Genomic DNA, 13632 nt, shown 5'->3' with positions numbered 1-13632 from the left:
ACGCCCCTCCATCACCACTGATCCGATCCCTTCAATCTCGACATGGGAGCCGTCACCAAAGCGCACAGTACCGCGAACACCTTGATCGAGCTGTGACAGCGTTGATCGTGTTCCGGTCATGTGATTGCTGGCGCCGGTGTCCAGCACCCAAACTCCGTCAGGCACGTCGATGGGGACCACCTTCTCCGTCAGATGCACAATCTGAGTTGGACCACGCTCAACACCGCACGATGCCAACAACAGAACGCCACCGTGATCACCGCCGCCGACGGCGACGTTCGCGTCTGCTTGCGCCGGATCCTTCTTCTCCTTTTTAGGCCGCTTGCAATCTTATTCCCAATGACCGTAGATGCCGCAGTTCTGGCATCGGCCTTTTCTCCGCAGCATGCCCTCGGAGGTCAATTTGACCTCGCCTGAGGCACCGCCTTCAGATCACGCCACCGCCTTGTTCTTCTTGGAGCCGCCGCCGCCACCGCCACCGCTTCCACACTGCTTGGCCCCGGTGTGGAAACGATGCTTGTTCTTCTGGAGCCAGTCCTCCTCTGCGAGGAGAAGCCGACCCATCTTGTTCGTGACCTTGTCCACCTTGTCGTCGAGGCGTTCCTCCGCCGCGCGCAGTCGCCCGATGAGTTCCTCGATGGTGAGTGTTTTCAGATCACAAAACATCTCGATCGAGACGACCATCTGATTGAACCTCGCGGGGGCCACACGGAGGAACTTCTTGACCACGCGTTCATCGTCGATCGTCTCGCTGAGCGTCTTGAGGTTGCCGACGAGGTTGGTGATCCGCATACCGAAGTCGTCGATGGATTCGCCCTCCTTGAAGGCGATGTTCTCGAACTCCTTCAACAACTTCTGGGTGTTCACCTCCTTCACTCGATCTGCACCGACCCGCATCGTCCTCACCGCATCCCATGCCTCCTTCACGGTCTTGTGCCGACCGAGCGACTGCCACATCTCCTTCGGGACAGAGCGCACAAGCGCGCTCATCGCCTGCCGATCCTGCGCCCGCTTCACATTGGTACCTGGGTCGATTACCCCCCAAATCTCCAATGCTTCATAGTTGCATTGCATCAGCATCTCCCACTCAGTGTAGTTGTCGCGCGTCAACATTGGCCACATCAAGGAGCTTTCCTTGATGCCGCCGGAGGAGCTCGAGTTTTCGCCCATGGCGACCGGCGGTGGTTGTCGTCGCGGGATCACGCGCTTCTTCCTCGTAGGCTCTCGAGGGGGACTCACGGATCCACCGTAGTGCATCCACCGGGCTCTGATACCACGTGTTGGCGACGGAGTGGCTCCGACGCTGAGATATTGCCGGCACCGGCGAGGTCCGGTGCGCGGTCACCACGGGGAACCGCCGAGAATACACGTGAGAGCACGAGAGTGGACACATGTTTTTTCACTGCAAAATGGCACAGCTTTTTTGATGCATTTCATGTTCATATATGCCCGGCGTGATCCGCATCCCCCGCCACGACGTGCTGCTGCACGGTGCTCCTTATCTTTCGGAACCCATGCGACAAGCACGGCGAGCCCGTCATGGCGGGACAGGCATGGTGGGCGCGGTCAAGGCGCAGAACGTGCAAGTCTCCGTTCTGCCCCTGATTCTACGCGCGTAATCAAACATGTTTTCAACTGAATTACAATCGTGTAAACTATGCTAATGCACCTACATGCTGATACAAATTTTGTTTGACATGATTACAAAGATGCAGTGCAACAGCTAGCGCCGCCGCTGGCCAGCCGCTTCCGGTTTTGTTTGGAGTCGAGATGTGTGTGTCGTCGTCGTCCTCGTCGTCTGCCGCTCGTCCATCATCACACAGTGGCGCGGTCGACCTGTGTGTGTGGTGTGTAATTGAATAAATATCCCGGCCGCTGCTGTATGCCTGTTGTATGTCCTCGCTTTCGTCTAGGACATGCATGTGTACATGTGATTGCAGGCAAGTCATCAACTACTGTGCTACTCCTTCCTACATGAGGGAATTGAAGAACGAACTACCGGTGTTCTGTTACCATTAGGTAACAAATCTCCACCTATATATACCTACTACAGAAAGGATGATGATCATCGCAGTGACTTTCACCATCAGTTATGTGAGAACCGATGGCGATACATTTCACCTCCAGTTCATAGGCTGAGGGGACGCAGAAGGATGACTTACCGGCAGTGATGAATGTTTTCACTGCTGGTTTGACGCATGATCCGGCGGTGAAAACAGTGTCATCTTCGCCGCCGTATCGTACGCTGAACCGGTGGTGAAAACATTTAGCACCGCCTGTTAGTTGCCCAATGAGCGATGCACTTATAAACCAGCGCTGATAAGAAATTTCATCACCGGTTTGAAGATGGAAGGCTGCGGTTAGAGTGAAAGTCGCAGGTTATACAGTTGCTTTTATTTTTATTACAAAATAATATTAATGATCTCATCAATTCATCTAGCGATGTCACTAATATGTTTTTATTATTTATAATAATTCTTAAAACGGCAACATTTTACATAAATTTTTTCTAAAACTTTAAAGTCCCACGTACCTTTTTAATTGTAGCTTCATTTTACATGGTTTTTGTGCCTACGCAATCGTAGAAACACTACTACGATAAACTTAACTGAGGCGGGAAAAAGGGTTTACCGAGGCGGGCACCCCGTCCGCCTCGACCTAAAGGTCACGGTATGTCAATGATTTACCAAGGCGGACCAGTTGCCTGCCTCGATTAATGTAAATAAAAAATAAATAAAAAACGACAAGCCCAAAACGCGAGCCCATCCGGGGCCCGGCATCGAGCCCATTTGTCGTTGCACCCGCCGTGCCGCCGCCGCGCACGTGGAGCCCGATCCGTCGCTGGAGAGGCCACCACATCGGAGAGGGGCAGGAGCACCGCCGTGCTGGATCCACCACTCGTGGCGAGTAAGGGCGCCGGATCTGCGGTGGTGGAGGTGCTCTGGCGGTGAGAAGGAGCGCGCGCCGGATCTGGCCGAGGAAGGAGGGGAGCGCCACCGCCCCCCAACCAGATCTAGCCGAGGAAGGAGGGATCGGGCCGCACGCTGCCGCATACGCCTCGATCCACCGCCGGAGTTCGCGGAGCATGCCGCCGAGGTGCGCAACCCCTGGTGCTAGAGCGCGCCGTCGAGAGATGGAGTAGGGAGAGGGAGAGGGAGGTTGCGAGGAGCCAGGTGGGGCACTGCTTAGGCTCGGTCTCGGAGGGAGATGGAGGTCGCGAGGGATGGGCGCGGTGCCGAGTTCGCCGTAGAGAGAGTAGGGCCCAGTGCTGCGGGAAAGAGAGGAGAGAAAGGATAGGGAGAGTGGAGTGTTTAGGGTTTCTGGTTCCGTTTATATAATGGAGATGGTAGTGGGCTATTGTGGACTAGTGGGCTGAGCCTGATTTACCGAGACGGTTGCGTTAGAATGCCCGCCTCAAGTAATGATTTACCGAGGCGGTTGCGTTAGGATGTCTGTCGACGGACGCTTTAGGTTGCCCGCCTCCGTGAATCATTAACCGAGGCGGTTGCTGGGCCGGCTGCCCGGCCACCGAATAACGGAGGCGGGCAACCAGCCCGCCCGCCTCCGAGCCCTTTGCCAAACGCTATGTGAAAGTTTTTATGTAGTAGTGAATGAGACCTACATGTTAGTAGTAGCCTTTACAGTAGATCTTTGTAATGTTTGATATACTGAGTTTAGTTTTATTTGTTATGCCCAATAATCTGCTTGGTGGAGGTAATAACTCTGGATTTGGTGGAAACCTTCGTACTCATGATCTGGCTTCCTATCACAAAGACCTAGACCTCACAATCGCATCATCACATCTCTTCTGGCTATCAACCATGCATTCCTTGGTTGACCTCTCGTCATGAAGGCTAATCACTGCCTGTGAATCACAAGAAAAAACAAGAAAGACACAACTCAATTCGCAAAAAGTGATTAGCCTCACAAGTCGGGGGTCTTGCAAACCTATATATGGTGAAACTATTTGATTACAGATTAATAACCTAAGCAAAATATATTGTATTAGGAGTGGATAAGGACCACTGGATGTGTCCATAATGGACTTCGACGCTATAAATGACCCAACAATCCAAAAGAAGGTGATGCAACACCTTGATAGATCATGTACATACACTTGTTTCAACGAGGATTGCCATTGACTCGTAAGGATTTGCCTTGGAACTGTTTCTATCGGAAAACTTATCGCCCTAGAGTCTGTATGCAATCTGGGTGTTGGTTTTAGTATGAGTTGCTCATACAGTCTGAGGTGGACCGGAACTTGATATGGATTGGGCACCCTCTGCCTCCATGGCTATCTCCATGTTCTTCATGATCCTGTCTCAAGTTACTCGTCGTGTGTGCGTGTGTGTGTCTATATATATATATATATATATATATATATATATATAGATAGAACTACTGTTCTACAGCTGGCCATAGAATAACTTATTCTGTGGTCACTTTGAGTTACGATAGTTACTATGCTAATTTATGAGACTACAGTAACTTCTTACTAAATGATTTACTATAATATTATGGTAAATATCACCGTAAGTTGTAGTAACACGAGTATCATAAATGCATATTCATGCTATCATAAATTAGTACAAATATTATCATAAATCAAGATGGCTATAGAATAAGTTATTCTATGACCAGCTGTAGAATAGCCTTACCCTACTCGTTCGAATTGCTCCAAGACAGTACTCGCCAAGCATGCATGACAACACCAAAGCGTATCGTCACGTACGTACGTGTCAGATCGAGGATGGACGCATGGGCTGGCTCAGATCCTAATATTAGTGCCAATTTAATATCAGACAACGAAAGCAAAAATAGAAATTATGTACGTGCACTCCGCATCACATACCTTGTACATCGTTGTCTTGTCGGCTGCTTAGTAGTTGTAAACGTTGTGGTCCAAGGTAGAATCATCCAGTCCGTTCGGCTGGCTGGAGCCGGCTGCTTCCTCCTCACAAAACACTGTTTACCTACCAGCTAAAACAATGTTTTTCTCTTGCAACAAATCAGCTGAAAACGACTAGTCGGCTTTAATCCAGCTCAGCCGAACTGAATGATCTTTAGGAGTATTTGGCAAATTGACAGCATCGATCGGATCGTAGAATTAACTCATATATCGAGATTCTATATGTTTCTCAACAAAATATTTGCATGATTAAGGTTCGTAGTATCTTACAAAGATCGAAGCATGTTAATTGATTCGTATTAATTTATTTGTTTTTTTTTTAATTTTAAGTGGACAGTTCGAACTAACATTTCCGCTACAAAATAATTTTAAGTTATTTATATCAATCTAAAGATGTCATGAAACTTTAACATAGGATTCCATTCCAGGCCAGAGATAGTTTTATTGACGCATGAGACTATAAAACTCCACTTCTCCTATATCTCAAGTGCTTGATTTTTTGTTGTTTGGACAACGTGCAATTTTTTATATTGTTTGGCAATATAAAAGAAATTATGAATTATCTTTCATAAGTTTTTTTTCTTTTAACTGTACTAGTTGATTGTGTAAAATTGTTGCCTGAAAATTTATAAAAATTTTAATCACCTAAAATATAGCAACTCTTGTTTATGAGTAGGACGATAGTATCCTAAGAATAATATTCTAGCTACTATTCTTATCAGATCATATGTCAATCAAACCTTGGCTGCATGCAAACAAACAAAAACAAAAACTTATTCCTGATAAAACGAGGCATACGCATTCCTACTTTTACTTTCAGTTTTTTTTTACCTGTGACGGCGCGCCAATATTAAGAAGCGTTAACTTTTAGTCATCAATGACGTGGCGCCCTCCCTTGATCGGCCGTATATATATACGTGTCGTAGAGGCGGTATCTGAGTATCTCAGACTCACACTAAGAGCTAGCTAGCGAATATAACCGCGAGCGGCCGACGATACCGGACAAGATGAGCGTGCCGATCCCCGGGAAATCGTCATGGCCGGAGCTGGTGGGCGTGAATGCGACGCTGGCGGCGACGGCGATCGCCCACGACAGGCCGGACGTGGCCGTGGAGGTGCTCCCGCCGGGGGCGCCGGTCATCCCGGACTACAACCCCTTGCGCGTCCGCGTCTTCATCGACAACAACCTCCTTGTCTCCAAGGTCCCCGTCATCGGCTAAGGCTCTAGAGGCCTCTAGCTAGCCAGGCACCAGGCGCTGCACCCGGCCAGCAGCTGGTTTTGATGTTTGGTGTCATGTGTGTCGTCGTCGTCGTCGTCTCGTCTGTCATCACGTACGGTGCCGCGATCGAGCTGTGTGTGTGTGTGTGATGGAATAAATACCGGTTGCTGTTGCCTGCATGGCCTCGCTCTCTCGGCTGGGACATGTATGTGTACCTGTGAGATTACCGGCAAGTCATACACTACTGTGCTACTGGTGTTCAAACAATGCTGGTCTTCTACCTCTCACTCTCTATGCTTACGAGAGTGAACAGATTATGAGTGATCGTAAACAAAACGAATGTTATTTTCATTTCTATTTTGAATTTGAATACAGAAAAACCGTATTATCAAGGGGATACAAATTGGCAAGCTTAAGGTAAATTAAGTGCTAACTACCTATCCAAACAAACAGCTATGTCCCCAGTAATAAAAGCCAAAGCTAGAAAAGCTTAACTCCTATTCTTTCTAGACTTCGTGGAGGTTCAGTATTTAAGTGCGGAACTTCCTCAACATTACTCACACATCTAACCGTGAATAGCTCTCTCTCACCCCCAATGAAGGATCCCCAACCTCTCCCATTCATTCTTAGTGAAATCCCTTGAGAAATTGGATCTAGAAGTGAGTTAGAGAGCTTGTGAGAAAGGTTTTCGTATGTTCTTGCCTCCTAGCTGTTGGTTTGTGTTCTTTTTCTCTTGGAGCTCGGCCTCATAGATGGCTAGAGGATACCCTGGAGTTCCCAATTGGTTGTGGTTGAGCACTAGAAAGTTCGAATTGCCCTTGGGAAGGTAGTGAAAACCCGCAAGCTTGATGTTTGTAGTTCGCTTGAGAAGAGGATAGGAGTAGAAAAAACCCAAAGCTTGTGTGGCTTCCTCAACAACGAGGATGTAGACATGCCTTCACTAAATGATTTACTATAATATTATGGTAAATATCACCGTGAGTTGTAGTAACACGAGTATCATAAATACATCACTACGTCAGATTTGCACATCACTACTGGCATCATCACTGCCGGATTTATGAGAACCGGCAGTGATGTACTTTCACTACCGGTTATGAGCTTGAAAATGAAAAAAATGATTGGAGCTGGGCTAAAACCGGTAGTGAAGGACCACATCACTGCCGGTTTGTGGTTTGAACCCGCAGTTTTTTGGCGGGCACTCATCACTGCCGGTTCAAGCCACAAACCGGCAGTGATTGTGCGCTATCACTGTCGGTTCTAGCCAAGAGCCGATGGTGATAAGCCTACTGCATAAAAAGGCTACAGCCGTCCTCTTCTTCCTCCCTTCTTCCATCCCGAGAACAGAGGCGCGCTTTTGGGCCCTTCCCTCCATTGTTGCGGCTGCTCTTCACCATGAAGCTAGTGCTTGGATTTTGAAGAATGGCTTGATCTTTTTGCTTTAAGGTTAGTAACAAACATCCACTCCTTTGATTTTGTTGCTTAATTAGCTTCGTTTTGATGGCTACATTGCTTGATTCTCATTCTAGTTCTTTCTCCATTCTAGAGAGCACTTTTCCAATTGGACATTTGTGCAAGGCTCAAATTATGGTGAATCCATCATCCAAAAGGTTGGTGTCTATGAACACATTTAAATTCCTAGCTAATTATTCCATGGTGGTCAAGATCATCATTGTTAGTATGTGATGCTATATTTAGTTCTTAGAAGTAGAGTAGAATAGTTGTTCTTCAATATTGTGCAATAATTGTTTTTTACTATGATTTTTAATTTACAGGGCCGGGGCTACCAATTTCAAATTTTCAATAATTAGTGTACAATAATGTTTTCCAAAAATGGTACTTTCGAGCTACCATTGTTGTTCATGAAGCTCGATTTCTTATTAATTCTTTGTAATTACTGTCTCAGTATTTTTTTGTGCAGAGATGGATAAGAGTGGATGTATCTGTCCCAAACGGACAAGCAGTACATGCATGGCGTCAGCCAGTTTATCACCGATGCCAAAGCCCATGCTGGGAATGGGAACCCTGTCTTCTACCCATGCAAAGATAGCAAGAATAATAGGAACTTTCGTCAAATTGAGTCTATACGATCACACTTGATTACCAGGGGTTCATGCCAAACTATACGATATGGACTATGCATGGCGAGGTTCGTGTGAATGTTCTGTGGGAAAACGATGATGATGTGGACATGCCTGACGTAGCCATCCACGATGCTGACGAGGAACCCGGTGTCAACACGGAACCTATGGCCACAGTTAATAATGTATTTAGGAACACGCTAGCTGATGACACTGAGGATAACGATGGCATTTCTCAGCTGCTACGTAATGTAGAGACCGGATGTCTTAGTGAAAGACAGCTGAGAAAGCTAGAGAAAATGAGACAAGATGGCAAAACACCATTGTATAGAAATTGTCCAATGAGCAAACTGGAAGCCGACATCATGCTGTTAGAGTTCAAATCGACAAATGGATTGAGCAATAAAGGCTTCGATCAGTTGTTAGCTATAATAAGGAAAATGCTCCCAGAAAAAACGAGTTGCCAGAAAAGACATACTTGGCCAAGCAAATGATCTACCCCATCGGCCTCGAGGTTGAAAAAATCCACGTGTGTTCCAATGATTGCATATTGTACCGTGGAGAAAAATACAAAGACTTAGACAAGTGCCCCAAGTGTGAAACTCCACGGTATAAGGAAGGGCCGTCAGATGAGGGTACCAAGACCAGAGGAGGTCCCATAAAGATCGTTTGGTATTTCCCTATAGCTCCCCGGGTGCATAGGCTGTTTGCATGTGCAAAGTCAGCCAAGCTATTGCGCTGGCATGGCGAAGAGCATAAGAAAGATACAATGATGAGGCACCCCGCCGATGGGCATGACTGGAGGACTATGAATAGTATGTTCTATAAGGACATCGGTGGAGAGGTAAGGCACCTTTGGTTTGCTTTGAGCACAGATGGGATGAATCCTTTCGACCAGGTTAGAAGCAATCATAGCACCTGTCCAGTGACGCTCTGTATATACAACCTTCCACCTTAGGTCTGTATGAAGCGGTCGTACATCCAGATGTCACTACCGATCCAAGGGCCAAGACAGCCTGGGAATGACATCGATGTGTTTTTGGAACCAGTGATCGATGAACTAGTGGAGATATTTGGGACGAGTACAAAAAGGAATATGTCATGATCAAGGGAGTACTTATTGCTATAATCACCAACCTGCCAGGTCGAGGTTCGTTGTCCGGAGAGAAAACAAAAGGCTATACTGGATGTGTCGAGTGCTTGGACGACACCGATGCGGTAAATCTACCAAATAACTCAAAGATAGTTTATATGGGACACCGTAGGTTCCTACCTAAGGATCACCCTTACCGTAGGAGTAGGAAAGATTTCAATGGTACTATTGAGAAACGCTTAGCCCCAAAATATCGAGACAGGCCTGCGATACTTCAAGAACTCAATAAACTAGAGGTTGTCCTTGGGAAGGGGGACAATGCAGTAGCAGTGCCTGATGGGAGCATTTGGAAGAAAAAATTAGTTTTCTAGAAACTACCTTACTAGCCATTTCTGAGTGTACACCACTGTCTTGATCCCATGCACATCACTAAAAACGTGTGTGCTAACACTCTTAACACCTTGATGGACACCGGGGGGACATCGAAGGATTCACTAGCCACACGCCTGGACATGCAACACTTGGGAATCAGGAAGGAGCTGCATCCCGTGGAGCTAGAGAATGACCAGTTTGAACTTCCGGTTGCGTCATGGACATTGAAGAAGGAAGAAAAGCGTGCGCTTATTTCTTTCTTCAATGAACTCAAAGTCCCAACAGGCTACTGTGTGAACCCGAAGAGGCCAGTGAACATGAGAGAACTCAAGTTCAACTATGGCCCTATGAAGGCCCATGACTGTCATGTCATTATGACTCAGCTGCTCCCTGTTACCCTGCGTGGTATCCTCCCCCCAAAGGTCTGCGTCCCAATCATAAAGCTTTGCTCATTCTTCAACGCGATGTCAAAAAAGGTCATTGATGTGTCCACGCTAGAGCAGCTATAGTGGGACATAGCCGAAACTCTCGTTAGACTTGAGATGCATTTCCCGCCGACTTACTTTGATATCTCATTGCATCTACTCATTCATCTTGTTGACCAAATTAGAGCCCTTGGCCCAATGTACCTGCATCAGATGTTCCCTTTCGAAAGATTGATGAAAGTTTTTAGGAGGTATGTTAGGAATAGATTCAGGCTAGAAGGGGGTATGGTTGAAGGATGGTCAACGGAGGAGGCCATTGAGTTATGCACATATTATCTGGACATCAAAAGGGTCAGAGTTCTAGAATCTCGTCACGAGGGAAGACTACGTGGCAAAAGAACGGTCGGGGAGAAATCTGTTACAGTAGACGACCTTGTTTCTTTCAGACAGGCACAGTTCGCTGTTCTCCAGCAAGCCAAGGGTGTGATGCCATACATTGATGAGCATAGGCAATCGCTGCAAACTCTGTATCCGAGCAAGTCACAGGCTTGGCTGGATAAAAAACATAAAGAGGAATTTGTCAGCTGGTTGCGATGTCGCTTGCTTGGAATAAAGTTGGGTAATCAACTGGATGCCTTAGCCAAGGGACCTTCGAGTACATATCTTAAGTACCAAGGGTATGAGATCAATGGATTCACATTTTACACAAAAAAGCAAGATGGAAAGAGCACATACCAAAATTGTGGTGTTCGTTTTGATGCTCACGACAAAAACGGCAACGTGCAGGCGACATATTATGGTTTCATAGAGGAGATATGGGAGCTAGCCTACGGTCCGTTGAAGGCAGCTCTTTTTCGCTGCCAGTGGGTCCGGCTCGAGGAAATCAACACTGACAGCGAATGGTTCACTACCGTTGATCTCACTAAGACCGCATATAGAGACGACCCCTTCGTGCTTGCAAGAGATGTTATGCAAGTCTTCTATGCAAGGGACAACAAGACAAAAGGAAGTCTAAAAGTAGTCTTAGAATGGAAAAGGAAGATTGTCGATGTCGATGGAGTGACGGACGAAGAAGACTACATGGGCTATCAGGAAATGCCTCTATTCGGGGCGAACGTACCCCTACCTATCCTTTAAGAGGGTGACGAACCTGCTTACGTACGAATTGATCACAATGAAGCCCTCATTGTTGATGCACCTAAAGATAGTTAGATTATTGTTAACTATGTAATCATTATGCAGACGTTGTATCAATAATTCGTACTGAATATTTAATTTATATTTTGTGCGCATCTCTACAATTTAATTATTGACTATGTAATCAAATATTAAGATGATGTTCACAAACATTATTATTTGATAATTATAGACCATTAATTCATTATCATAGAATTAAATAATCAAGACACAAAATTTTGTGTTATTTTAGAATATAAACTAACTGCATTATTTCTATTAATAAATAAATAAAGAAAAGCAAACTAAGTGAACTCCCTGTTCTAGCTCAGCGGTTAAGGCCGCGCACTCTGTACTCTGAGACCCGCGCTCAAATCCCAGGCGGGCCAAACTTTTTTATATTTTTTACAAAAGGCTGCGATGGCAGGCTCCAAACCGACACTGTTTTTTTAATATTTTTTACCTAAAGTTGGCCGCAGGGCGCTTCACTGCCGGTTTTGGGTTCAAAACCGGCAGTGATATTTTCTATCACAGTTGGTTGCTTAAACCGACACAGAAGGCACAATTCACTGTCGATTTTTAAACTAAAACCGACAGTGATGTGTAGATGCTCCTCACATGCCAACAGTGCTTCCATGACTACAACCGTTGGAACACTGCTCCCACCTACCCCAACAACTTTAGTTCAGAAATAAAAATGTACCACGACTGCTAGCCCCTATAAAATGGCCCTCGGCCAGGAGCTAGCCTCTCCATGCATGTTGGTTTCAGCCAGGCCTTATCAGCCATGATACAATGTTTTCCTCTCACAACAAACCAAAGAAACTCGTTCACGTGCCCTTAAACTAGGCTTGATCTGCTTCTTTTTTCATCCGGAATAGTATTTTTCTCTCACAAATTCCTCCAGCATTCCTCCAAACCATCCAAATTCCGCCAGAATTTCTCCAAGCGAACATGCCCTCGTTATGCATCGTAGTCCACCAAAATGGTGCACACATGAGGTACTAGAAGAATGCTACTGAAGATAGAGCAACACCGAAGATTGGAGATGCCACGAGGTTCACAGAGCCATCCGCTGTGGTGCGCTCTAGACTGTATGTCCAGAGAGACCTGGTGTGCTCTGGGAAATTTCCCGTCCTGGTGCGGCATTGGTTCATTGATGCGGTACCGAGCTGAATCCGATGTGCTCTGGACTGTACCGAGAAAAAGGCCATGTACAGCAGAGGCATGGATTCATCGATGCCACCTTGTCATCTCCAACCGGTATAGCTCGTAGACCACCTCGGTGCTGTTGTTTGACCCTAGTTGGTGCTAGAAGAATGCTACTGAGGTGGTTAAATTATAATGTGTTGATACACATTGATGGTAACATTGACCTGTACACAAATAAGTCTTTGTTATCGTATATGGAATTTTAGTGTAAGGTCTTTGTTATCGTATATGCAACTTATTTCTAATATTTTTGTAATTTTTTGATGTATTTCATTACTATCTAAATAAATATATCATTGTTGTTAAAACTTTCCTACTGTAGTATCTAAATAAATATATCCTTTACATATATGCACCTTCACTGTCGGTTCTATGTAGAAACCGGCAGTGATAGTCACCTTCACTGTCGGTTCTATTTAAAAACCGACAGTGATATCCACCTTCACTGTCGGTTCTATTTAAAAACCGGCAGTGATGTCCATACCCCCCTATATAAAACAAACTGCCGACCACATACATCGATCCCACCCACCCACGAACTCTCTCAGTCTCATTTCTCACTTTTCACTCTCACTTCTCAAGACATCCACTCTCTCTACGTGATTTGGTCATGGCAACTGCATTTTTCAATGGTATTGATATGTTGTCTTCTCCAATATTCTATCTATATTCATTTGATCTATATTTATATTCATGTTTCTTTACATTCTACATTTATATATTCTTATTCCTTGCATTCGATCTATATTTAATTATGTTGCCATATTTTACTTGGAAGTATTTTTTGTGCATATATTTTATGTTCATATTTTTTTTTTGCATTTTATCGATCAGGTGGTATGAACAACGGACCTCTCCTACCACAAGAACCAGTATTCCACCCTAGCGATGAGCCATTCACTCCTAATGTGGCCATTCCACGGTTCCCTGTTCCAGCTATTGTTTGAAATATTTTCCAACATCTTTTGTTTTTTGATGCTAACAAATAACTGTAATTAGTTTAATATCATTATTGCATGCATATATGTCACAGACTATATCCCTAATAGATTGGCTGTGAACAGCGCTTAGCTGGTTCTTTATCTCGGACATCGTCGAGAACACGGCATCTAATGCAAGTGGTCGGCTAGGGACGTGTGAACTC

General features: G+C 45.5%; 1 protein-coding gene across 1 annotated transcript; it reads right to left on the bottom strand.

Annotated features, from left to right (window-relative positions):
- Positions 1-432: 432 nt before the first annotated feature.
- On the bottom strand, positions 433-1170 carry LOC136465069 (uncharacterized). The gene has a single exon (XM_066463957.1). It carries the CDS (start codon positions 1168-1170, stop codon positions 433-435), a length of 738 nt encoding a protein of 245 aa, XP_066320054.1.
- Between the last annotated feature and the right edge of the window lie 12462 nt (positions 1171-13632).

This window comes from Miscanthus floridulus, chromosome 7, assembly GCF_019320115.1.
Source record: "Miscanthus floridulus cultivar M001 chromosome 7, ASM1932011v1, whole genome shotgun sequence".
In the NCBI taxonomy this organism is placed as follows: Eukaryota; Viridiplantae; Streptophyta; class Magnoliopsida; order Poales; family Poaceae; genus Miscanthus; species Miscanthus floridulus.
The sequence above is the reverse complement of the archived record's forward strand: the minus strand, read 5'-3'. Positions and strand labels throughout refer to the sequence as shown.